Genomic DNA, 27,333 nt, shown 5'->3' on the forward strand with positions numbered 1-27,333 from the left:
AATTCAGCTTTATTTACACAGCGCCAAATCACAACAACATTCGCCTCAAGGTGCTTTATACTGTAAGGCAGACCCTACAATAATACATACGGAGAAAACCCCAACAATTATATGGCCCCTATGAGCAAGGACTTTGGCGACAGTGGGAAGGAAGAACTCCCTTTTAACAGGAAGAAACCTCAGCATAAACACAAACATTTTCTAAACATAACCAGGTTTTGGTGCATAAATCTCACCGAGATCTGGGCTTGACATCAGCCCACGTTCGTTAAAATCCAGCTTTCAGCTGCTTATCCAGGTCCAGGTTGCCATTGTTGGAATTTAAGCAATGATGCTCAGGCCTCCCTCTCCCCTACACCTCCCCAACAGCTCTTCTGGCAGGGCACCAAGGTGCTCATTGGCTCAGTGATATTATCTCTCCAGAGTGCCCTGGGCCTAACCCTGGACTTCCTCCCATATCAACAATCCTGAAACACCCAGGAGCCATACAGGATGTTGACCCCGTTTGACATGGAGGAATATTAGCAACAGAACCACATCATCAGCAAAATACAGAGAGGGGATTCTGAGACCACTTAAACTGACACGCCATAGTTGCACCTATAGTTTATAATAGCTATCCAAATAATGTTTACAGATACATTAAATAGAGGTAGAATGAATAATGAGAGGCAGAGCCTTCAGTTTTCAGGCCCCTCTTCTGTGGAACCAGCTTCCAGCTTGGATTCGGGAAACAGACACTATCTCTACTTTTAAGATTAGGCTTCAAACTTTCCTTTTTGCTGAAGCATATAGTTAGGGCTGGACCAGGTGACCCTGAATCCTCCCTTAGTTATGCTGCAATAGGTGTAGGCTGCCGGAGGCTTCACATGGCGCACTGCGCGTTTGTCCTTCTCGCACCTCTTTTCACTCACCATATATTTATACACGAGTACTTCCACAGTGTGTCTTTTGTCGCGGCAGATGGCCCCGCCCCGCCCCTCCCTGAGCCTGGTTCTGCCGGAGGTTTCTTCCTGTTAAAAGGGAGTTTTTCCTTCCCACTTTCACCAAAGTGCTTGCCCATCGGGGGTTGTTTGACTGTTGGGGATTTACTTTGAATTATAAAGCCTCTTGAGGCAGCTGTTGTTGTGGTTTAGCACTAGGGATGCACCGATACTGATACTGGTATCGGGTATCGGTGCATCCCTATTTAGCACTATATAAATATAGCTGAATTTAATTAATAGAATAGAATAGAATAGAATTCAACTTTATTGTCATTGCACATGCACAGGTACAGGGCAACGAAATGCAGTTTGCATCCATCCAGAAGTGCTTTAGTGATATAGATATATTACAATATATATTAGCAATAATATAGATATGTGAGTATATTACAGAAATGGGTCTATTATGGTATGTTATAATGTACACGGTATGAAGTATGTTGTGAATATTCTATAACTATAAGTATGTACAGGCTGTAGTGATTAAATTAAATAGTACTCATTAATAATTTTTTAGTATAATCAGTTACAACTTTACAATAAAGTTCATAAATTTGTTTGGAAACAATTGTTTATTATCTTTTATCATTAGCATGTTTCATTATAACTTCATGTTTAGTTAACAGTAAAGCACTGTTGACTAAATTGTAACTGACAGTCAGTGATTTAAGCACAGTGGTCATTTTAAAGTATGAATCTTTCTCTCGTGTAGTGTGTTTCACCCTGTTGGCACCGACACTTTGGATTACTGAGCTGGCTCTGTGACTGGCTGTGAAATTGACACATCTGAAGCTGTGGCAGAGACGAGGCCATTGAACAAACAGGTAATGGAGCACCTGCTTTTACAGGATGATGATCTTTCGTACCACATGCAGTAACGCTCAGCAGTCGAACACATCTGTCTAGGAGAGAATCATCTCTTATGTTAACAGTTTAGTTCAACTCTGCACCGTCACAGACTTTATTGCACTGCACTGCTGGTTTCACTTCCTTTAATAAATCCTGTTGTTTTCTGGAGTTTTAAATATTTTATGTTCGTATTAATTTTGTTTTTATTACTTAAAAATTTGTTCAAATTCATACGTGTTTTAATGTATTGTATTTATTTGATCATTTTTAAAGATATGAAGATATATGCCTTTCTACTTATTTGACCTATTTTATAAATGCTGTAATGAAGGAGTTTCTCAACTTTGGGATAAATAAGTATATCTTAGCTTTTAGCTTAGCTTATATTCGGTTCTAGGGTTGCTATGTTAGCAAGCCTGTTTTTATTTTTTGTAACTTATATTGGAAGTATTGAGCCATCCATCAATGTTATCTTATTCTTTTATCCATTTTAACCTATTGTGAATATTAGTCACCAAGTGTTTTCTAAAGATGGATGGACACAGCATCTCATTCCAAACATGAGATTAACATTTAATTCACATCGCAGTGTTAGACAGCAAGCATCACAAAGCGCTACAGCCTCTAAAATCACTAAATGCTTATTTAAATAACTAACATCCTCCATAGCTACTCACATGCCCAAAAGGGTCCAGGTGGTTGTTTGTTAGCTTCAGCTTCTGAAATGACACCAGCTGCCGCATCCAGTGAGCTCCAGTGGCAGGGGAATCAGGGTGCACATAGAGCCTGCCTGGCATCGCCGGCTCAGCCTTCCCAGCCACCATCCTAAAAACAGATTACAAATGGAACAAAGTGCATAGTTGCTTTCAAGAGCCAGGGCTGTTTTTCAGGGACTATGCCAGGTTCTTTAAGTTTAACATTGGACATACAAGGCTCTCCACCCTCACAGCATTACGTCCTTTATACTGAAAAGCAGTGATCCCTGCTAAAACTTCATTCCTAATTATACTGCTGCAAGGTGTTACTGAGAAACACCAGAACCCACCAACTGCATGCCGTGCCACAAGATCAGAAACAAATGGCTGTAAAACAACTCTGCTTGAAGGTCTGCTTGAATTCTTTTTTTAAGCTTTTCCTGGCAAAACTATTTTGTCTGTCCTCAGTATGAAGGCAGGGCAGCTATTTTGTTGTGCTAACGCATGGAGGACTATAATGTCATCAACTCCAGATACAAAATCAGCTGGAGCAACAGTCAAACTTGGGTAGTTTTTCTCTTTTTTTTTAAATGTTTTGTAATTGCCCCGCAGTAAGGAGGTGCTGCTGGCGAGGAGCCACAGTAACAGTTACCTGCTTAGGTCACTCTAAAGGTTCTGCTCTTTTAGAATATTTGAAACAAACCAGCAGCAGTTCCTCTTTACGTTTCTTCTTTTCTGGGTTAAATAAGGAATTAGAAGAATTGTAGTGGATGCATTTTTGTGAATGGACAGACTCCTGAGGAGTGCTTCTTCTGGAGGGGTACTATTTACGGGGGCGACCGTGGCTCAGGGGGTTGGGAATCGCATCTGTAACCGGAAGGTCGCCGGTTCGATCCCTGGGCTCTCTGTCCTGGTCGTTGTGTCCCTGGGCAAGACACTTTACCCTACTTGCCTACTGGTGTTGGCCAGAGGGGCCGATGGCGCGATATGGCAGCCTGGCTTCTGTCAGTCTGCCCCAGGGCAGCTGTGGCTACAACTGTAGCTTGCTTCCACCAGTGTATGAATGTGAGAGTGAATGAATAGTGGTATTGTAAAGCGCTTTGGGTGCCTTGAAAAGCGCTATATAAATCCAATCCATTATTATTATTATTATTATTATTATTTATATACAGATTATTACTCTGGTACTCCTCTGTTTAATGAAGAAAGCCAAGCTCAGATAATAGAATGTATTCCACATTATTTGTAAGTTTTTAAAAGGAAATGTAGTAGTATAATGATGACAGTAACAAAGTAGGGATATTAATCCCAAACACACACACACACACACACACACACACACACACACATACACACACGCACACACACACATACACGCACGCACACACACACACACACACACACACATACACACACACACACACACACACACACATACACACACACACACACACACACACACATACACACATACACACACGCACACACACACATACACACACACACACACACACACACACACACACACACAGTGAGATGAACTGAGGCCGATCAAACGCTGCTCGTGAAGCGACATGGTTGTTTGCTAAGTAACTGTAATGTGATTACTTAACACACACATGCATATACACACTCACACACACCTCTTCTTGTGTCCTTTAAAACTCACCACTTGTTGTCACAGAATTTGTAGCGGTGGTCGTCAGCTGGGACAACGTCAATAAGTAGGATGTATTTGGTTTTGGGATTCATCCCAGTCATTTTGACCTTGTAGCTAGGAAACATCCTCCTGTTGAAAAACACAAAGCAAAACTGTTGGACACACACTCTATGTTTCTGCAACAACATGAAATATTCCCAGAAAAGCTGATCTCAGCTACTGCCACACAAATTAGTTCTTAATTGGCCTCAATATGGACAGAGATGTCCACCCTCAGCTTTAAAATGAATGAGCTTAAGCCCTGTCTGCACAGTGCGGTAAACATATCACGTCTGTGATTAGGAGTTCTTTCAAAGGACACAAGTTTGGACGATTATGTTATCTGTACATGATGTCACACTCCAGAGAAGGCAACAAATTTCAGTGGTAGCGCTCTGCACTGGTTTTCTTCATAAGAAAGGATCTTGTAGGCCATTAAAAAAAATTTCAGCTTGTAGGAAAGAGACCAGTATTGGCACTGGTGCAGTTGAAGATCTGATTTGCTCCATGGCAGCAGGAGCTGGCAGAGCCAGGACCCACAGAGATCACAGGATTCAACAGACAGACAGAAAGTTGCCATCTTGGACATTTGAAATAAACCCTACCTGAATGTTACGTTAATGAAACCTTCCTGTCAGCAGAAAACTACATCAAACGCATTACAAATCCAGCATTTATTTAACAAACCTCTGCTTAAGATAGTCCTGTCTGTGAAAGAAAAAGAAAAATCTCACATTTCTTGGCCTGGTAACAATTTGTGAGATGTCACTGAAAGCATGGGAACATGCTTGATCTTTTAAATGTCTCAAATATGTTAATATAGCAGCCAAGGCTATAAAGCACATGAGGGGAGCTACCTTTTGTGACCTCTTCTGGGAAACCAAAAACTTTTTCATCCCATCTGTGCCAAAGGAAATTTTGCAAAAGCCTCTGCAGTCTCTTATAAAGCCTTAAGTGGTTTTTAATGGCACCCCGGATTGGACAGAAGATTAGACAGCTGGCTTGTCACTGGCAATGGTCAAAAAGGCCTGGAGTTTATCTGCTGGTGTTGCCCATGGTGACATAGTCAAACACTGTAATGGACAACCTCACGTGTTGTTCTGGGAGGACTGCAAGGCATCAAAACCCCTGTCTGCGTACTGGCTGCTCCAAATGGTGCAAATGCCCATCTTCAAAAGTTCATAGTGCTGATCGTGTTACTGTAAATACTCCATCAAGTAAGATGAAGGGGGCGGCGGGGGATTGAGAGCAGGTAATTTAAATCTCTTTCCCAGGCTTCAAATCCAATCAGTAGGAGGGATCAGTCCTGCTATCATCTTCACTGAAAGACGGGTTAATCTTAGAAGAACATTCAAAACAGACCTCTGCTCATCTCTGACTCCGCTCGCAACACACAGTCGGAGCAGTTGGAGGCCTGTGTCAACACATGTGGCCCTCGGATTTGTATAATATGACCATAACTATCTCACGGCTCACTCTGCTGGGGGATCTTTATCCAATCTTGAGCAAGTAAATGTAATGAATAGCTGAGTGACATCACACTCTGTGTTTACATTGGTTCCCTACAAGCATCGCTTTCACTATGCAATTGTGTCCTGTGAGCAGGTACTAAATTATCCAGGAAAATTAGGCTCAACTGAATAACCAAATAATAATCCCCCACATAAGAAGCGAGCTACCGGTAGCTTTCCCCCAGGGAGCTGACATGACATCTAGTGGGAGAACCAGATTCACTGGAAGGAAAAGAGAGAACAATGAATATAAAACCATTGTTTGGCAAGGTATGTATATGTTCACCTCTTTAATGAGTTTCCTCATTGTTCAGATTGTTCAGAGTTGAGCTTTAGGGTTGTATATATACATAAATATATTACCTGGGGGCACTGGGACTTGAATATTTAATAACCTACTTCACTTAAAGGACATATGGATTTGTAGTTGAGAAATTAAAAAAAAATACATTTTTAATAAGAATTAAAATGTGAATAATTACAGAATAAATTAACAGCAGTATGTGGTTAAAAACATATAGCAGTAAAAAGTGGCAGACTTAAATGAACTGGGAAGTTTGTATATATGTGAAATCAGCAAAATCACAATCAACGAGTGAAAGATCGCAAATTCAATTTACTAGCTAGGGTGGGAACCCAACAGCAACCCTAATGCTAATCGCACTAATATAAATATTAAACAGAAATAGGTGGTTACCCAATGGCTGTTTTCATGGAAAGGAGACACAAATGACACTGTAAATATTTTTAATTAATAAATGCCTGTTTTGGTGGAAAGAAAGTAGATAATATTTTTTTAACAAGTCACTTCAAAGTATTTTAGGGGATGTTGTAATTATTTGATATTATTAAGGGAGCAGTCTGTATTATAAAATATCTTTACCTCCTAAATAGTACAAGTTGTTTGTCCTTTCCTTTAAAATTGTTTACTCCCTTGTTCTACTGTAGCAACATCATTAAGTACCATTAGGGAACTACTTTAGATAATTAAGTCCTATTTTCATTAAAGTGTGGACAGTACATATTGTGATATAGGTTATTGACTTATTATAAAGTGCGACCAAAATATCTGTGTTTGCTGCTGGTGTACAAGTAACGTATGGCAAGATGAGGTGATTCATTATACCGTACTTACTGCAGTATCAGTATTTTGTCCCGCCCCTATTTTAAGTCTAATGTATTAAAACACTGAATTAAATCGACCCAGGATAACTGCTTTTCAAAGACAACATGAAGGGATACGTATACATTCAGCAGCGTGACTAAGTGAGTGAACTTAAGGGGGGGCATGAGAAATGGAAGTCAGTGAGTGTGTGTATGATATCAGTGTCAGGGTGTGTGTGTTTCTATGTCCAGCCAGCTGTTTCTCTTAACAATCCCACATGTTTAGGCCCTCCAATGATCCATTCCTTCTCTGGGAATCTGCAGTACTACAGCGAGATCAAAAGAAGTGTTGAGGGTAAGGGGGGGTGGGATGAGGATGATGAAGCGCTACAGCCTAGTAGACTAAGGCCTGTTGTGGGCGCCGGGTTCCTCTTATCAAACTGCTCCTACTCACTTGACGGGCTGTGTACAAAGAGGCAGAGTGAGGCAAGAGCTGCGGTGGGTGCTTTGAAGAAGGAGGATTACACCTGGACAATGACACTCAAAATAACAAGTCTTCTAGATTCAGCTAGGACTGAGCTAGTTTCATCTCGGAGTGTTTGGGAAATATGGGATCCTTATGGTTCATCTGCATCTGTCCTGACTCCCCTCTCATCTCTGCACTGCAATATATATATATATATATATATATATATATATATATATATATATATATATGACAAAACTGGAGAAATTAAAAGTGTCCATAGTTTAAATACACATAACACTCACATTTTATTGTGAATGTTTTTTTCTTCATAATTCTGCATATTTATGGAGCCATATGATCTTTATTGGTTCTATTCCCATTTTAAAGGCTTTATTTGTGATTTAGGTCAGTTTAATTAAAACTGTCAGTTGTTATTGATTCCTGATTTTCACCAGTTCTTAATAAAGTCTAAAAATGATCTTAAGAAAACAAACAAATACAATAACAACAACAAAAACGTCTAATTTGAAGTCACAAGCAGACTCTCCTGGTTAGAGGGAGTACACAGGTGCATATGTTTACATTCATTCAACTTGATTCACGATTGGCTTTCCTTAAACTTGACATTTAGTTGGGTTAGGATATTAGCCAACGACAACTAGAAGTTGAGTAACGCCAATTTTTACTGAGGAATGCCAACGTTATGTTATTTGGCGACTACAACACCTCCAACAGATATATGGATATTACTTTTATTTTTATTCTACAAAAGAACAAGAGTTCAAACTGCATCCAGGGCAAAAATCACATTATGCTGCTAACAGAAGTTCTGCTCTTTGCTAGCACCTGCACAGATAGCACAGGTAGCATGCTAACACTAAGCTAGCCGAGAACCCAGAGCTGAGTGTATGCAGACCACGGCTCAGCAGCCAGAGCCTGAACTTCAACCAGTAACAAAAGTGGTAATGAGTAGTTCAGCTTAAAGCCTCCCTTTGTACTGGTTCATGTGTCTGAAGTAATAACAGTGGCGATCACTTTGAATTCTCTGTGGGCTGCTTTTCATTTTAGCTGTGTGTCGTCTCTTCATACGGATCAACTAAAAGAAAGATTGGACGTTGCCTTCATTAGGACAGGGACTTGTGTTGGTGTGTGCAACTGTCAGAGGTGGGTAGTAACTAATTAGCAGAGTTGGGCAAGTTTCATTTTGAAAAGTAATTAATTATAGTTACTAATTACTTCTTCAGAAAAGTAACTGAGTTAGTAACTGAGTTACAAGATACTAAAAGTAATTAATTACTTGAAAAGTAACTATTGCGTTACTTTAAAAAAAAGTGTTTAACCCTCTGGGGTCCAGGTCATAATTGGCCATTTTTAACTACTTCTGATGTTTCCTCCACATTTCACCTTTACAAACTATTTACTTTGTCTTGTTTGGTATCATTGTTTTCAGCACAACCTCACGTGTCTGAATTTACAGTTATGTTTTCATTTTGACAAACTGTATTAACACAACTGATCTAAAATCAGACAAAAAACATAAAATCCGAGTAGAAAAAGTTATATTTTTTACTGTAACAACCACAGACATGTTTATTGAACCATATTTCATAACTTTAGATGCAAATATAAATTGTCAATTTGAAAATCATATGGACAAGTTTTGCAAACAAAGTTATTTGCAGCCATTTACCTTTGACCGTTTTTTTTTTTAAATAACCATTTCAAACTGTTTGCGGAACAATCAGCTGTTCTTCAATAAGATGTCACAAATTATTTGTGCCACTCCAAAAAATAATTTCTGTCCACTATAAAGGAAACATCACAGCCTGATACCTGCAGGTCTGACAGCAGCAGGTGTATCACTCCTGTTTCTACCTGGAGACAGCAGTCGCCTCATTGTTCTGACACACAACACAAAACTATCCACAACACTACACACTAACTACACAAGACAACACATTAATTACACACTCCAAACATGCTAAATGTTACAAATTTCTCACATCTCAAAACTCGCTCTCTCTCTCTCTCTCTCTCTCTTTTTCTGCTCTCTCTCTCTCTCTCTCTCTCTCTCTCTCTCTCCGTCACCCCTAAAACTTCCCCCTCTTCCTAAACAACCAAATGTCATGTTGTCATATCATTTTTTGATTGGTCGACATGGTGCATTTTTCCACCAACACGAAAGGGCTGTTTTTTGTTTGTTTTGGGGGTTATAAGCAGTAGCGGTTTTTGATACGGGCGACACGGGCGGTTGCCCGGGGCGGCATCGTGGTGGGGGGCGGATTCACGGGCATCGGCAAAAATAAATAAATAAATAAATTGCTCGTACTCATGCTGCCAGCCAGCGCATATTGGGAGCGCATAGGCACCGATCGGTTTTCTATCGCCCATTTGCTGGGAGTAAGGGCGCCCTCCGTTCGCGAGGTGCGCCTGCTGCTTGCGGCACAGGGAGGAGAGGGCGGGGCGGCGGGGGATTCTCTGGCTGGCTGGAGCAGCGTCTAATAACCAACTTGCAAAATAAAACAATTTAAAAAAACCCCAACAAACACAAAAACACCAGACATCATGATACAGACTTATAATTTGCACCGATGTTTTTTCGAAATTCTGTACGTGAAAAGTGAGCGCGAGAGCCCTCGGTGCGCCTGCGCGCTGCTGAAGTCAAAGTAAACTTTATTGTCATCTCCGCTACTTACAGCCCAGCATATAGAGAGACGAGACGACGAGGCTCCAGCTACAGCAGTGCAAGTAAACAAAAAACAAATATAAGAAGAGTAAGAAAATAAATATACACTTTAGGACCAGGGGTAAAGGATCAATAACAATTTAAAATTTATAATTTGATGATTTAAAGTCTCACACACAACCCGTCGAAAGGGGAGGGGCCAGCTGCTTCCAGATCGAGCACATTTCATTCATAATGTTGTAAATCCAAGCCCATTATGGATTCATGATTTGAATCCTGGGTTGTGTGAAATCCCAGAAATACACCTTAGACAAAGTGAATCTTGAACTAAGGTGTAGGTGTGTTAGATCATGTTGTGGCGATCCTCGGGTTGGGGGATGATTGTTCATACTGGAGTGCAAAATTCAAACCAGTGGAAGATGGACAAGAAAAGTTCAAAGCCATCAGGTGCTCAGTTTAGAAAAAAAGAGAAAAAACAAGCAGAAACGAGCAAAAGATGCAGGTAAGCAGATGTGTGATTGGATAATGGCAGCTCATCCTGAAACTATCAGAATCAGAAAACTTTATTAATCTCTAAGGAAATTATGTGCGTTACAGTTGCTCCAAGAAGAAATGGTAAAAATAGCAACAGTAACAGACTAAACTCCAAACAATCCGGTTGTTCAGTGATGACGCGACGAATCCTACTTCCGGGTCTAAAGTAGTCTGCGTTTAATATGGCTTTTGTGTTGTTAACATGTTTAATGTTATGTATTTTCTTCTATTTGATCTCAAAAAGCTCCTAAAACAGTCAGTGATCACTGTTGACCTCCCTCGGCTTTTATTACCGCTAATCATTTATTTAAGCTCAGTTTTTAAAACCTTAGGATGTAACTACAGCCCAGCCCATGCAGCAGTATATGAATGACTAACCTCATATTGTGGATGGATTATCTCAGTTGTTCTCCTGGCTGAAGTTTGGTCCTTTTACAGCATCCTGCCATGCGATTACATTTGTTTCTGACCACCGAGAACACTCACGGTAACTTTTATCGAGTGGAAAAAAAAGTTAGCTTGTTTATATTATGCTAACGTAGCTGTGTCGCTAGCGGTCACGCAGCACATCATTATATACCAGCTAGCCCAACTTCAGTAACCCTACAAACGTCACTGCTGTTTAGTTTTCTGTCTTCATTTATGCTGGAAGTGATAACAGAGCTGTACGTTTTAATTTGTTTCCAAAACCCTGCAGTCAGGACATGCTATATTGTATTTAGATAGAAGCTAGCGAGCTAACTCCCTGCTAACTTCTAACTCCGTTAAATGTCATAAATTCCGTTTTCATGGATGCCTGGATGTTAAACTCAATTGTTACACCTGGTAGAGCAGAACGCTGATCATTTTATTAAAGATGAAAGACTTTAGACAGTTTTTCAACTCTCAGTAATGCCACAGTGATCGTTTGATATATGGACCTGCAGCAGAGTTTAGGCCCAGACACGGCTAGTGACGTCAGACTGAACAACCGGATACATTATGTTACAGATTTTAATATTAATTAGTCATTGTCAGTTGTTGATCTGTCCTGTTCTCATTGTATGAGGAATAATGATGGCTGTTTGGTAGCTGTTTGCATACAGTGCACACTCTCTCTCTCTTCATGTGTGTGTGTGTTTCTCTGGTGAAATTCAGTATAGTGTTCGCCCGGGGCGCCAAACAGGCTAGGACCGCCACTGGTCATAAGCAGAGAGTGCTTGCTAGAGCTGTCCTTAGACAGTAAAAACGCCGAGTATATCTTGTTTATCATGACTCTGGTTTTACGTGGCCTATCAACACAATTTAAAAACTGGCACCTTGTTGCTTTGTCTTTAAGTGGTCATGTGATTGGCTTACCACGACTACTTTACTCTTCCTCAGTCGAACAGCAGCACTCATGCCATTGTTTTGCCCCTGAGCTCCAGGTGTTGTGCTAGAAAGTGATTACCGTCCGCGGGAGCGCGCAGCTGCTTAAAGCTGTAGTCCAGATTACTTACAGCTACTTCCTGCAACTGATATAAGATGCGTTAAGCTGACCACGGCTTCAACCGTCTGTTTGTTGAAAAATAGTAACGCGACCACATCGTATTTTCTTGTTAGTAACTGTAACGGCGTTGTAACGATAGAAATAGTAATTAGTTAGATTACTCGTTACTGAAAAAAGTAATGCCGTTAGTAACGCCGTTACTTGTAGCACCGTTATTCCCATCACTGATAATTACATTTACTCAGTTACATTTACTTGAATAATATTATGTATGTATGTATGTATGTAAGTATCTCTACTCGAGAAAAAATTCTGGCTACAGTACTCAGTGTGAGTAACTTCAGTGAATGAGTAATAAACACGTTTCATTCAAAAATCCATGAGACAGACACTGCAAGTACTTTGCCCTATTCTGACATATATTTATATTACCTTCTCTAAATATTAGTTTAATAATGATTTGGAAAAATGTTTCTTCTGCTTAGATTCATTATTTTGTAATCATGTTTTTTTATATGTCGTTTATTTTCAAATACCAAAATTTGCGACTGCAGTCTAAGAGTCATGTGATTAACCAGTGAGACAGTATTTCAGGTCATTTTTTGTGCAGTGCACTAAATATGAACAAAATACACAAGAACAAACCTGCAGTTGGTATATAACTGCTGTCCAACCAATCAATCTGCACAGCTTTTGGATGGATTTCCGTTCAGTTTAGCTCTACAGAAATGCACGTCCCCGTGTGGCAGCCATCACATCACTCAGACTTTAATGACCTTAGTTTATCCAGTAGTTTGGTTTGCGACTAATTGCCTCCATAGCTCTTTCAGACTTGGATGAACTATTTATTTAGTGCAAATGAATATTAGAATTGTAACATTGCTTTCTAAGATGGTTGACTTTACTTGCTATGAATCATTTTTTTAGCGTCATCATTAGGAGCTTACAGCCATGCTAGCTTCTTTTTGAAGCTGCACTCACCCTGAAGAATAAGACAGACTGGTGTGTGAACCTCAGACGCATTCACGATGATGCATTCTTTCCTTACAACATAATTCCAAGAATTAATCTCTGTATATTTGTTGTGTGTTGTGTTGGGGACAATAAAGTTACCATTGACCTGTAACCTGCCTCTTTTCGTCTTTCATTTCTTTTCTTTTTATTTATCTACATGTATTTATGACCTCAATGAATGTAATAAATACGTCTGTTGAGAAATTTCTCCAAATTAGTGGGCAAATGCTCACTGCTGTGACTCTCTGTGATACACTTTGAGATAATAAAAAATTAGAAAGATAAAGCAGGGATTGTGTCTGCAGTAATGCCTGGTTCCCACTCTTGGGTGCTTTTTATTGTCTGTTCAAACGACACATTAAATACAATGTTCTACTGCCAAATGCTTTTTGCTGCAGTATGATTAAAATACCTTCTACCGTGATGAGACAGTGAGCACTACATGCACTGCTCATGACGTGCTTAAATAATTCAGTCTGGTGTCGATATCATTTTCATTTTCAGATCTGTTGCTTGTCAGCGATGAAGCCAATTTTCAGCGCGCCCGCTGCAGACTGACTGCAGGTAAACTCCGATAGGTCTTCCAGCACAGCTGCACAGCTACACGACTGTACAACTCTTCAGAGGGCTTTAAGGATTCAGAGCCTACTTTATCAGCTGGACAAGGAAAAGCCCATCTCCTACGGTTATACAGCATTAAGGAAAAAATGTGGTGACCTTTTACATTTTTCGCTGAGGAAAAAAACATCCCGTGAGGAATGAGAGGCGGAGGTCAGTTTGAGAGTGTATTCATTCTCTGGTTAATGTCCAACAGCCTCACTATCTAATCCTCAGGTCGCATTAAATCCAACCAGCCGAGCAGTCATTTGTGTTTTCAATTATGCAGTCGCCGCGGCAGGAACTTTCTGTCTCTTCCTGAAAGACAAAATCATAACTGCCGTACGTTACTACGAGCTGTCTAAACAGATGATCCCAGAAAGATGTGATACTCATCTTGCATAATGAATCCATCACTAGAAAATCACTTTGCCTGCAATTTTCCAGAAAGCTATGCATGTTTTCACTCTGAAGACTATCGCTACGTTTCAATGTTCTATGAATAACAAGGAGCTCGACCGTTTCCAGGTTACTGTTGACGGGGAGATTCAAATCAGGTGAAAAACTTTTTCAGGTAATCTTTGTGTTTCATAAACTCCACCACAAATCCTGCAATGCAGTAATGCAGTACGTTAATGTAACAACAGCAGAAAATACATTTACTGTAGAGATTTAGGCAGATGTTTAATATGTCTTCTTTGACTCCACGTCTGAACAAACTGTTTATTCCAGTGCTTATACCTGACAGCAGACACTGGCTGGTTCACGTGTTCCAATATCCAAACAAAAATGCAGTAATACAAGGGACTGAAAAAACCATGAGAAATTGTACATTTTCTTAGATTACATTTTGAATGTAGCTCTTTTGAAGTATTTTTACACTAGAGTATTTACTCTTCTGTAAAATGGAAAAAATACTGCAAACATGAACTCAAACATTTCTTTTAATTTTTTTATGGTTCATCAGAAACATGCCTCACTCACCTCCCCGCTTTAGTAATGATCATCTCTGTACCGGCCTCGTGGAACTTCTTCCACAGCTCCCTCTCGTGAAGGACGACCTTAATGTTCTCAATGTTCTGAAGGAAGAGTCACAGTTACAATCAAAACTACTCAGACCATCCAAGAAAATGCAAAATAGTTGCATATAAACACCAAAGGGAGCAATTTATAAATCAGCCTAAAGCGTACTATTTCACAGTCCATCCAGAAGATGCAAGATTGCCCTCCGTGCGTACCTGGTCGGGCTCGGTGGAGCTGGGAACGGTGGGAGCTGTGGACAGGCCCAGTCGCGACTGGTCTGGAAGCAGATCCGTCTCCCCGCCGGTCTGGAGCCGGCTCACATGTTCGTCCGTCACAGTTGAAGCTTTCTCCTGAAGCATCGCTGCAGGATTAGAAGAATACCCAGCTGTCAGATTTATCAGTGAGCAGCAGTGAAAGCAGAGGGGAACTGCCACTGTGGGTCAGACCTGGCACAGGACATTTTCCAGATGTAATGTAGCCTCATGTCATATACAGTTATAAAGTATACTCCTATATATATTCTATTACTGTGAGACAGCCTTAAATCAGTGGTGCCAAGAACTTTATTAAGCTATGGTCATTTTTTGCTATGTAATGATTAATGTGGAAGCAAAACTTTATTTCAAAGTTTTTGTTTTTCATTAAATGTTTTAAACACTAGTTTTTATTAACTTAAAAAATGATCTGAAATAAAACAACTCTCCCTTTTATTCAACAACAATTCTATCTTTTTGCCACACCTTTGTGTGTTTTTTACACAAATGTAACAGATTGCACGTCAGTGTGAGTGCAGATCACATGTTGTGCGACTGTGAGCCTGCACAGCTGCAGGCCATCATCTTACATATTTAGGTTTTTGAATTTAAATATGAATTTCTAAGATTTAATTGGAGTGTGTAAAACTTCCCCCTTCTCCAAAATAAAAACGTCCAGCTAAGCTTTTGTAGTATGAAGTCAGGTTTCCATTACAGACCGCACACTTTTTGCCAATGAAAGATTTTCTATTTGAATGACATTTTTAGACCCAATTGAAGCATTTTTGAAAAAGTGAATGCTATATATATGCAGCCTTTATTTTTGTAGTTGAAATCTTTGGTTTGGGCTGGGTGTGCAGGTACCACTGGCTGCTGTTGTTGATAAATTCTATGGAGGAAACCTGAGCCAAGTACTGGTTTAATACTGGGCATACAAACAGAGAGACAAAAATGTTGAAAATACAGTGATAATATTCAAGTGGCACAACAGAGGAATGAGGTTTCAATATTTCTCTTCTCTCCTCACACGCTGTTTGCTTTTAAGTCGATATCAACAATGCATCAGCACAATGTTCCGTTTGAAGTTCACGCCAGTAATGAGGCAAACATTTTTCTGTTAACTGAGGGTCACAAAACTCTCTGTGCTACTGAGCTACTCTGTACTGCTCCATTTCATCCATTAATCTAGAGAATGCCAGCACCTGAGGACCATCTCATGTGAACCTCGGCCCGTAGAGACTTAAACATGTTTAGCTCCGTGACAGCCAAGCTCAGACTTTATTAAAGATTTGTGCACGAGACTCCACAAAAGGGTCAAAGTCTCAGCAGTAAATTAGGCTGACACACTGTACAGTGAACATCGCTGCAGCTGAGAGTGCAGCTCTGAAAGGCTGAAATCTTCATTTCGATTTGAAACACAGAACTGTTAACAGAAAAAAAATCAAGTCAAAGTAATACATCGTTAACATGGGAGACTCGTCCTTGTCATTATTATTTTGTCCTCACATGTACAGAGTCACTGCGGCTGTTTCTGCTTCTGTTCCTGCCTCAAACCTCGATGCAGCTCTCTGTGTGCTTCGTACTGCAAGTTTACAACTATTACTTCTGCTCCAAATGCTTTTGTTTAACTCCACAAAGTTAGACAAAGTCTAACTACAGTTTAGTTTTCAGGTCATTTCTAATGGTTGGAAATGCTTCTGTACTTCTGTAAGGCAAAAGCTGCTCAGAGTATGCTAGTGTGAAACCTGTTGCTGCGGTCTCCTAGCCTCAGGGCTGCACGCTGTGGACGTGAGCCTGTAAACATAGAGAAACCACTCTCTTAGCCATGAAACTGGAGAGGTGGCATCCAGTGTAAACGGACGGAGACCTTTGTGAAAGCTAATAAAGATAAGATCTGACGAAGAAACAGCTACAAGCTTTTTTTCTTTTCTCTTTTTTGTACAGTGTGAATCTAGGCCTTTCACTAGTTCTGTTTAACTGATGAGCACAAGCCAACAGCGCATGCATGAGCCTGTTTCTGCCTCACACACGACATCCAATCTGAGGACTATTCCGGACATATTTCTGTCTGTTATAACATTTCGATAGACTGTAAATAAATACATGAAAATAAATCCATGGCACCAAATATGTTTTCAGCATCTAAAGGTTTTATTTAAACATGTAAATCCTGAAGGGAGTCTGGTTTGTTCCTGCTGCTTACAGGGAGAAATGATCATCTAAATGAATCTGCTTGGAAAATATTATAGTGCACTGAAAGACAAAGAAGTAATGGCTATGCAGCAAAGCAAGCAAGAAACAGGGGAAACAAACTGCACACGAATACAGATGAGCTGCTCATTTAACTGCAAAGCTTCACTTTTACTTGTCTTGCAAGCAGGAAAACTGTTCGGCCGAAGGCCTCACAGAAGAAAGTCGTGAAACTTGGCAGCCATCTTAAAGCACCAATCATTTTGAACCTTTGCATTTTGAAATGAAAATATCATGCAGAAAATCACAGGTCAAATCTCATTTTTAATAAAACAATTAAAGGTTCTGCCACAAAATAAGGTTTTCAATGTTCCCCTGTGGGAAACACTGCAACAACCGTCTATGCTGGTGTGGCGTTCTCTGACACATTTAACTTAGATGTCTCCTGTTTATGATGCCACGCTACAGCCAGCATCCGTGGGCCTGTTGTTCACATATTTTCCAGAGGTCTGCAGAAAGACTGCAGAGTTTGAAGTAGCAAATACCAAAAGCCTAAGACGCTAAAAACAGTGCGTGTGTGTGGAGATGTGCTAACTGTGTGAGGCAGATGTAACACATTTCAATCTGCCGCCATTTTGTGTCAACAGCTCTGAACCATGAAGGCCCGGCATCAGTGCTCAACACGTCCTTCTCAACAACAAACAACGTTAGCTGATGAGGACATAAAGAAAACACCTTCCACTGCTTCTAATCCGCTGACAGCATTTAAACCTCAATGCAAACAAACAAAAACTCCTCAAAATAAAATGAGCAAATACTGATGCATGGAAACAATAAAGCAATTGTCTGGCTTTTAATCTACGTCATTTTTTAGTGTAAAATGCAATGATCACAGCAGCTTGCATATTTACATACATACATAAAGCTGGGCTTCCAGCCCTGATCCCAATAATATTTTAAAACAATCAAAAAACTGAACACGAAAAGCTTTCAAACCATCCTCCATTCAACACAAATATTATAAAATATATGAAGTGAACCATGCATTTTGAAATATTTTAAATAGCAGTATCATTAACTAATTACTTTTAAGCTGGTGTGTGAAAACTTCCAAGCACAGGCCAGTGTTTGTAAAGAAAATGTGAAAGTCAGCTTTCTTAATAATGTTAAAGTAATAATAATAATAATAATAATAATAATAACAGCCAGTCAAAAAAGTCAGCATGCACATGTTCTGAAATAAATAAATATCAATAAAAACAAGTAAATAAAGATAGAAATAAAAAGCTAGACTTGCTCATCCCAGCTCTCATTCAGTCTGGCTGTCTCTCTGTCTCTCTCTCTCTGACTGTCAGTTTCAGCGCTTCCTTGTCAGATTTCTCTGTGGACTGAGTACAGTGGGTTAATTACAGTGGGTTGATTCCCCCACAGAGTATCACACTCTGGATGACACAGCATTGCTCTCCCCTCTTGAAACAAACAGCACTATTTACAAGTCGGTCGGCAGCGCGGACGCTTCTCTACTGTACCTCACGCAGTCAGCTATCATCTGCTTAAATCCATCTCCGCGCACAGCAGCTCGGTCCTCGGCCTGCAAACAGCAGGGTTCCTCCCCTTCCCACCGCGGCTGCACGTGCTTTTAGAAGATAACTGCTCGTCTCGAGCGCTGTGCTGACGGCTGCAGCAGCGGCGGCTGTCCGCTGGGAAGTGCCGGTCGGTTCGGCTGCCTTAGTGCCTTTCAGCTTCTCTATCGACAAGCCGCGTTCTGCGCCTGTGCAGTGCGCACTTGGAGCTCTGAGGGGGGATCTCAGTGGGTTATTTTCTTGGAATCACACACACACACACACACACACACACACACACACACACACACACACACTGCAACAAGAGCTTTCCTACATTGCTACACGCAGTAGCTCAGTCCCCCTCGGTGTGTGAAAGCAGCAGGGAGAAAGTGATTCGTTGCCCACTGCTCCTCTCACCGGGTCAGCCTTACAGCTGTGGTGTAGAAACGGTGCCCTCCTCTGAGCCTTGGTATCTTGGTAGCATTCCCAACACCACCAGACTATAATGTGCATTATTATTATTATTGCGTTTTCATTTGAATGCATGTCTGGTAATTATCTGGTAATTGCTGTATCAACCCTCGTCATTGCCTCGGGTCACCAGGCCGGACTGAACCTATGCTGACTAAAGTGAGGCTTTAATGTAAAACCAAGTACAACCAGTGAACAAGACAATATTCATAAAATATTGTAGAAGATAACCCCAGCCTTCACTCGCCTCCACGGGGCTTGGTGGTGACCCTGACTCCCCGTCCACGATAACCCACCTCATGAACCAGGGTAGCCCCCAAAACACTGTTCCCCACCCGACATGAAGCCACGAAATTATTCAAAATACATCCTAACAACTTGTGCGTGTAACCACCAGTATAGAGCTTTGTAACATACAATGGAATCTCACACTGAAAACAGCGAGCTGTGTAGTGCTACAGTAGCACATAGGCCGCGGTGGATTTCTATTAACAGCCTCACAGCGGTTTAATAGAGCGCTCGCATTACTTGTGCCACTGCAGACATTGTGATTAATATGTCACTTGCAAATATGCACTGGCCCAAACCAGCGATTACCTATTAGGAATCCTGGATTATTCATAACATTTAATTATTTATTTTGATCAGCATGTATATAATAAACGCTGAATGAATCGAGACCACAAGCAGATCATGCCTACTCAAATAACTGAGAAGACATTTTGAAAGAAAATAAAACCCTCGTAAATTCTACGTTTAACAAGGTTAAATACATGGATTAAATTAAATTAAAAAATAAAAACTTTACGCATTAAATGGGTTTAAATGACTCTTCCATCTCCATAAAGACCCGAATGTAAAACCACTTGAGAATAATGTTTAGGAAAATGAGGTAGTGTTGAAAGCCGTTTTGTCAGTGTGTGTGTGTGTGCGGTAATAACCCAGCAGCAGCAGCAGCAGGCATCCTTCTGCACACTGCCACATGCAGCAGGGCTGACGCGGAGGCCGCGCTGGGTCTGCAGGTGAAATATACGCTGTGGCTTCGCGTTAAATGAAGCGTGAATCTGCAGCGCGTCTATAAATCAGATGCCAGCGTGACTTATATGTCTGCTTGGTGACACGAGCGCATGAACGGCCCCGGTTGTCACTCAGCTGTGTGTGTGTTTGCAGCTCTGCTCCGCTGCCTTTCCAAGCAGGCTGATAGCGCTGCTGACAGACTTTCTCCAACTCCTGAAGAGCGGAGAGTGAGCTGCTTTATTCTCCAACCTCAAACTATTAACTCGACACACATTCTCGCCTTGCCTCACTCACTATAAACACCACCGTTTATGCTCAATTTAACCCAAATAAATACATTTATCTGTCTTTTATTTTTTACCTTGTACCTTGAGTTTGCTGGCTCATTAAACTATCAGAAGTAAAAGAAACGCGCAAGAAGTGTTTGTCTGTCTCCACCACAGAAACTGCAAAAGCCTTCATTACGATGTAGCCGCGTTTATCTCCGCATACGCCCTTATTGTGTCACAGCCAATTAGCCAATCAGTTCAATTAACCAGAAAGCAATTAGACTAAAGCCTGAACCCTTTCAAACCACATAAATGTGCGTGTTGTACTCTCAGGAGAAGTGTGAACCTCGTGTAGCGCGGCTCGATCAATATCAGAGAGTTTGGAAATTCACAAGACTTTAAATATTTAAGTGCGTGAAAAACTTGCGTGAAAGTGTTTAAGTGTTTTCACAAGTAACTTAAAAAATGTGCTCGAATACTAAAATAACTGCATTTGTACTTTTTGACGGGCTTTAGTTTGACACAGACGCAGCACACTGAACTGTAAAAAGTAATTCCAATAACAGATCATAATACACAAAAAAACTGCTTATTTTGTTATTTGGCGAGCTTCTTACCTCCCGTCCTCCTCTCTGCGCTGCCTGACCTTTGTACTCCTTCAGCCTGCTCTCCAGTCTTCAGTCCTCCCTGTGCCACACGTGCAGCACCTCTGCATCTGCTGCAATCAAAGAACTTCAGTTTTTTCTTCTTTAATAGATGTATATAGCGGCAGATTAGAGCTGGCCTTCTTGGAAGGGAATTAAACCTCCACGGACTCCCACTGTCACGTGATTGGAGCAGAAGGAGGTTTCGGCTGTAGCCAGTCTGACACCAGTTGGACTGGGAAATATGACTTCCAATTGGTGATCAGTGATGGGAGGCAAACGCCACCATTCGATTCATGTTCTGTGAATTATTTTACAACATTATTTCGCTCCTTTTGCGCTACTTGTTACTAAGCAACACAACTAACATCCATTCTACAGACCCCCAGCCAAACGAACTGCATGCAGGTATATTTATGTGCTAATTATCGTCCACAAACCATTAATCTTTAAATCAGGTGACTGTGAATGTGTCAAATTTATTTCCTTTGTTGATAACAAAAATTCAAATACATTTGCTGAAGTTTAAAAACCGATTTAATAACGCTACATTTTCTTGAAAGTGTCACATCACTAAAAGCAAAGGAAATGTTCTTGATGTAGAGCTAAAAAATTTAACATAATAATAATAATAATAATAATAATAATAACAACAACAACAATAATAATAATAATAATAATAATAATAATGTGTATGCATAAATATGTGAAATTTGTAATTTTTGGAACAAGGTGTGAGAGTGTATCAGTATAATATTATTAAGCTTATTATCAGATCTGAACTGTTAGACACAAATGAAATGTTTTTTTCAACACAAAATCTTCTGAACTGTCTGTGGCCCTTCTTATAATTCTGTGTTAAATATTTCATGTCTCCATTCAGTCTTATGTCATCCATAGTTAAAAACCAGTCATGCTGCTGCTTTGGGGATCTGGGATGAGACTATTTTCAGACCAAGTCCACCACATCATACAGAAACTCCAAAAATATCAGTTAAGCTGTTTACCTTGTCTACTTGATAATGTTCATTCTCAAAATGATGCAGTGCTTCAGTTAATCTGAGGCATAGCTACTGATGAAGTGTGTGTGTGTGTGTGTGTGTGTGTGTGTGTGTGTGTGTGTGTGTGTGTGTGTGTGTGTGTGTGTGGGTTGTGTAGTTAGTGCACATCACCAAATTCTGTTTCCTTCTTTTTTTTCTAGTCAAAATGGCGGAAGCCGAGTCTGCTGTAGATGGATACAGTGTGTCAGCCCCCTCCCCATTCTCTGCCATAGCTTCATTTCTAATCACTCATTGGTCACTTTTACTTCTCCCGGCCAATGTTGAGGCTTAAGTGGCTGCAGTGCGTCACAGACGAGGTGGAGATTTCTGTTTCAGTTCCCCTCCTCAGGCCTCCGCTGTATTATTGTTCGTGGCTGACCTCCAGTATGTTGCACAAGAAAACTTTAGCACATATTTGGATGGAGGTATTGTGAACATTATCTTGTTGAGTATTCCGATGGAATATTTTCACTGCCTAAGGATGTTAAAGGTGGTGTTGCTCTAATGTGATACACAATAATGAATTCTACTGTCCTCTGTGTTTTGTCTGTAAGAAACCATGAACAATGATTATTTAGAATAAGTTACTGATAGATAATTACTGGCCCTTTTTTTTATCCCAGAGCTTGAATCTTCAGTCTTACAATCTCATTAGCATCATTCCCAGTCTGCTGATGCTTTCAGCTGCTTTGCTCTGGAAAATAACACCAGACGACAAAGTTAGGGATAGGCAGGACAAGATAATGGAGCACTGACCCACCGAAGAGTAATATACTTGTTGTCAAGATTTGGCAGAGATTAAAGCCCAGTAGGCTGTTGTAGCCTCACTTAGTGGTCAAGCTGCAAACAAAAATAATTGGCAGTGTTTAGTGTCACCACTCAGAAGATGTGGTGCTGATGGAAAAAGTTAGACCAGGTAACCCAGGATATTTGGGTTCAATACGAGTGTTTTACTGAAGTCTAGTTTAGATCTAAGCACTGCATCAAAAAAAGAAAAAAGAAAAGTAAAGCTTTGCACTGATTTGAACTTTGTTTTTTAAAGATTGAGTTTTTGATTTCACTTTGTAGCAGCTAAACAGTTTGGCTGCTTTACAGTGATTACTCAGGAGGACGGGATCATTGTCAGCACTCAATTTTCAACTTTCCAGTTGGTTAGTACAAATGCCAGATATGCTACAGAATACTCGGTCATGTAAAAAACAGGCGTGTTTATTCCAAATTATTTTATTTAAAAATTCTGTAACATGATGTTTAAGTGGTTTCATAGCAATCTAAATTTACACACTCTGTAATGTTTAATCAACATTTCTAAGTCAGCCTGAAGCCTTTTCATTTTGGACACTTAACAAACTTTGGCAGGAACAAACTTCCTGCTGTCAAATTATTGCAATGAAAATGTACATTTTCTCTTATGTGATAGTGAAACAATATAAAGCATATATACTGTATTTACTGCAGATATTTATGAGCGTTGCCGCTGTATTTTAGATGAGGACTGCCCGAGCAGCAGGCAACAGTTTCATTGTAAATAAAATAGTTTCAAAGGTTTATGCCTGAAGCTACACCTGGTTGGTTGGTTTCAGTGGAAAACAGCAGAGACACATCTCCGTGTTCCTGTTGCACTATAGTTCTTTTATAGCAGCACAGATCTCACTATTTCTAGCACTTTTTATATGAATCAGTGAGATTATGGTTAGTCGCACTAATAATAAAGCAGTTTTTTCCACCAACATGTTTATTAGACTTTTTGGCTTGGGTAGATCAGTGACTGTACTATCAGTTAGAATACATTCTAGAAAACCTCCAAAATTAAACTCTACTTAGAATTTTTTCCCTCATCTTATGGACTTTAGTCCAGACACCAAATAACTCTCATATGTATAATGTATGTTGAAAAATACCTGAAATACTGGCAAAGCTTTCCTGCAGTCCTATTCTGAGTCTAAAACATGATTCAGCAGGAAAAAGCTTCAAGTTCTAGGAAACATTTCCTTCTATAAAGATATGGTTGCTTTTAAAATCTTAGCTTCACACGATATACTGTAGTGTTGTTTTGAATGTCACGGAGTACATCTTCATTATACGCAGGGATTAAGCTCTGTGGTTGGATAACATCAAACTCTAAATCCTCTGTGGCCAATTAATAGAAGTGCAGTGGTTTGGGTTTCTGCAAAGGCATTTAAATGTAGTCTCTAACTCTGGTTTGACACTTTGGGAAGTTAGCCGGGTGTTTCCTGTGGCAAATTTTCTACATGTGGGCATCTATGCCTCAAGTGGCAGAAATGTGACTGTTCCCTTATAGTGCAGAGAATAACTGATTTCCCTGAAGTCTCTTTAATTTTTTGACAGTTGACAGAGACTTAAAGATGGTGTTTTCTTTTATTTAGACCCCCACAGTGCCCAAATTCCCGAGCACTAAATCCACTGACACAGACTCAAAGAATGTTTGAAGCTATCCATCCTCAGTGTTGGCTCTGCTTACACAGACTGCGGCCTCAGAGCAGTTACTCCACAACTACAACTCAGAGCAAACAGTAAGGCGTGGAGCCACCTAGCTCCATCACACATAAGGGAAAACTAAGTAACAACCTAAACCCGTATCCTCCTGCTTGCTATCATTAGCAAGTGTGAACTGATGGAGGTGCAACACAGGTCACAACACAGCACTTGAATAATACAAACTGGTGCCCTGTCTAGCAGGGTTACAGGTTCTTTAAAACTGTTCCTGTTTATTTGGCCTCTTTCTTTCTGCTCCATCTCACAAGCTCTGGCGTCTCACTAGTTCCCCAGTGCTTGTATTTAAACAGTGTCATGCCTTTTGTTTTTCTGAAGTAAGCCCCTGGACTCTTTGAAGTGTGCGCCATGTTTGCACTGAGTGCGTTTAATTTGGAGCCCAGCTTGATGATATTAGTGTCAGGGTCAATTGCTGATTTCAGTTGGACTTTAGAGACTGCCTGGCTGGCGGTATGTAGGCATCATGTGCTGCTCAGTTCAAGATCTGGTCAAAGCCATAGTCTTAGTAACATTCACGTACACACTGCAGCTCCTTCAGCTTCTCTGATCCCCGAACATGTGACAGGCCAGACATGGGACCTGGTTATCCTGCTGACTTCACAGACCTAAACCCAGCACAGTGGAAGCAGTCGGTCAGACCTCCCATGACGGAACCTCCGAAATCCTTCGCCGACTTCTTCCTCCTCATCGATTCATCAACGCACCAGGCCCCAGAGTCCGTGTTCTAGTTGTGCCTCGGTGAAATGGCTTTGCCATGTGCACAGAACGTGGAAGTGATACATTTGGACTTTCCCTTCTGCCTTTTATGTGGCTCGCGAAAAGCAGATGTGGGTCAGAGATGGCTGGCTCTTATTTGACTCTTGCTTATTAAACCAATGATTTTGTTCAGGAGGAAATGGAACTTCAAGTGAATGAATTCATAAACCTGGGACTTTAAAGGGCTGCAACTTCTGACCAACAGGTGTTGGGAGAAGAGCCAAAAATGCAAGAGTACAGTAATCTTTATCCAACACAACTCATGCTTTTATGTCTTTTTCTACAAGTTTTTTCTTTTGTTTGTTTTTTTCTCTTTGAGATACTCAAGTTCTGATGTTCCTCAAACTCCCCCTGTTGCTGCACAGTTGTCACTGTAACAGTTGGAGCTAAAAGCAGAACAGCAGTGTTTGCCTGTGACAAACTAATAACATGCAGACATCTGTGACAAGGACATTCTTTTACATTGTTTGCTTAAAGGGTGATTAAAGTTAAGTGGGACTGAAGGATTTTAAGGACTACTTTTTGTCCCCATCCTCACTGCTGCAGTCTGCCAGCTTTACTTTGTTACAGGCGGTAATAACTGGGCAGCCATTTGTGACGCCGCATTTCACTATATCTCTGTTTTTATTGGGTGTGACTGACTTGTTAGCAGTCATCTCAAAGGGTTTCAAAAGACTTGTGCTTAGTTCATTTTCTAATAAAAAAGAGAAAACTGTGTGAGTATTGGATTTGAAACAGAAGCACTGATGTCATGTGTTTACATGACTGCGTGTGATCATATCTAAGATTGTTATGTGCATTCACCGATGCGACTCAGTCCAAAATACGATTACAACACCTCACATTTATTTATCAGTACGGAGATCATAGAGGCCATTAATATGGACGCAGGACTTTTTAAAACAGTTCAGGCAGCTCTCTTCTATTAACATGACGGTCACTCCATGTGTTTGAGCTGGCAGATCTTTACAAATGATGCTTCCTCCAAAGGTTTTGTTTCTCATCTTGAGATCAGCCAAATGTGTAAAGCACTACAGTTTGGAGCCCTGTGCAATATTACTGTACTATATTCTAAAAAGTCAAGATAGGCGCCCTGCATTTTCAGGTCCGCCTTAGATTCAACACTGAATGGAGCTTTTGCACTTGAGACAGCCACTCGGGGAATGGGAATATTCACAGATGTGAATAAGTAATTCAGTAAAGATTTGTAAGACTGGTTCATATCAGATACATTCATGCAATGTGTTATAAGCACTCACTGGAGCCTTTCATTCACAAATATAGCAAACATGAACTCTTTCAAGACAGTAAACAGTGACTGGTTCTTTACTAATCCAAAGAGTTTTCTCTATTTATAGCCAAATTCAAATTCAAATTCAAATTTTATTTGTCACGTACACAGTCATACACAGTACGATATGTAGTGAAATGCTTGGACAACTGCTCGTGACCTAAAGAAAACAAAAAAGGAAAAGGCTATGAATAAGATAGGAAATAAATATGAAAAATTAAAAAGGGTAAATTTAACTAGGAAGGAATAAAATATAAATTAAGGTTAAAAATGAAATAACTGTACAACACAAATTAGAATGAAGGGTAAATTTAACTGGGAAGAATAAGATAAAATATATAAATTAAAGTTGAAAATAAAATAACTGTACAACAAAATACACAATACACAATATAGAAATATATAAGAATGTATGAAGAAATCTAAATATAAATAAATATATACACAATAACAGCAGCTGTACAAGTATTAACCGGAAATGAAGAATATAGTGACCAGTGTTGTGCAAAACCAAAGTCCAGAAAGTCCAGTGTGTGTGTAAGAACCATATGTGTGGGTCAGTACTGTGTGGTGGTGTGATTGAGAGACCGTATCGCCTGCGGGAAGAAGCTCCTCCTCAGTCTCTCTGTGTTGGTCTTCAGGGAGCGGAATCGCTTTCCTGACCTCAGCAGAGAGAACAGTCTGTTG

At 40.3% G+C, this 27,333-nt stretch overlaps 1 protein-coding gene across 2 annotated transcripts in view; it reads right to left on the reverse strand.

The window, feature by feature from the left end:
- Nucleotides 1-18,821, reverse strand: part of tbx4 (T-box transcription factor 4) — a 31,817-nt gene extending 12,996 nt beyond the window's left edge. Inside the window, exons 1-5 of one of the 2 annotated variants that reach the window (XM_085244790.1) lie at nucleotides 18,609-18,821; nucleotides 14,851-14,996; nucleotides 14,597-14,691; nucleotides 4,200-4,319; nucleotides 2,513-2,660 (exon numbers count right to left, since the gene is read on the reverse strand). In XM_085244790.1, the coding sequence (XP_085100916.1) occupies nucleotides 2,513-2,660; nucleotides 4,200-4,319; nucleotides 14,597-14,691; nucleotides 14,851-14,994 (507 nt within the window). In that variant the 5' untranslated portion in view covers nucleotides 14,995-14,996; nucleotides 18,609-18,821. Of the gene's footprint in view, nucleotides 1-2,512; nucleotides 2,661-4,199; nucleotides 4,320-14,596; nucleotides 14,692-14,803; nucleotides 14,997-18,608 lie in introns of both variants that reach the window. The other variant, XM_085244789.1, reaches the window with a different exon arrangement.
- Between the last annotated feature and the right edge of the window lie 8,512 nt (nucleotides 18,822-27,333).

The sequence above is a fragment of the Mchenga conophoros genome, linkage group LG14 (assembly GCF_057382185.1).
Source record: "Mchenga conophoros isolate Kocher_MC1m ecotype Shallow Benthic linkage group LG14, M_conophoros_male_GT1.1, whole genome shotgun sequence".
Lineage (NCBI taxonomy): Eukaryota > Metazoa > Chordata > Actinopteri > Cichliformes > Cichlidae > Mchenga > Mchenga conophoros.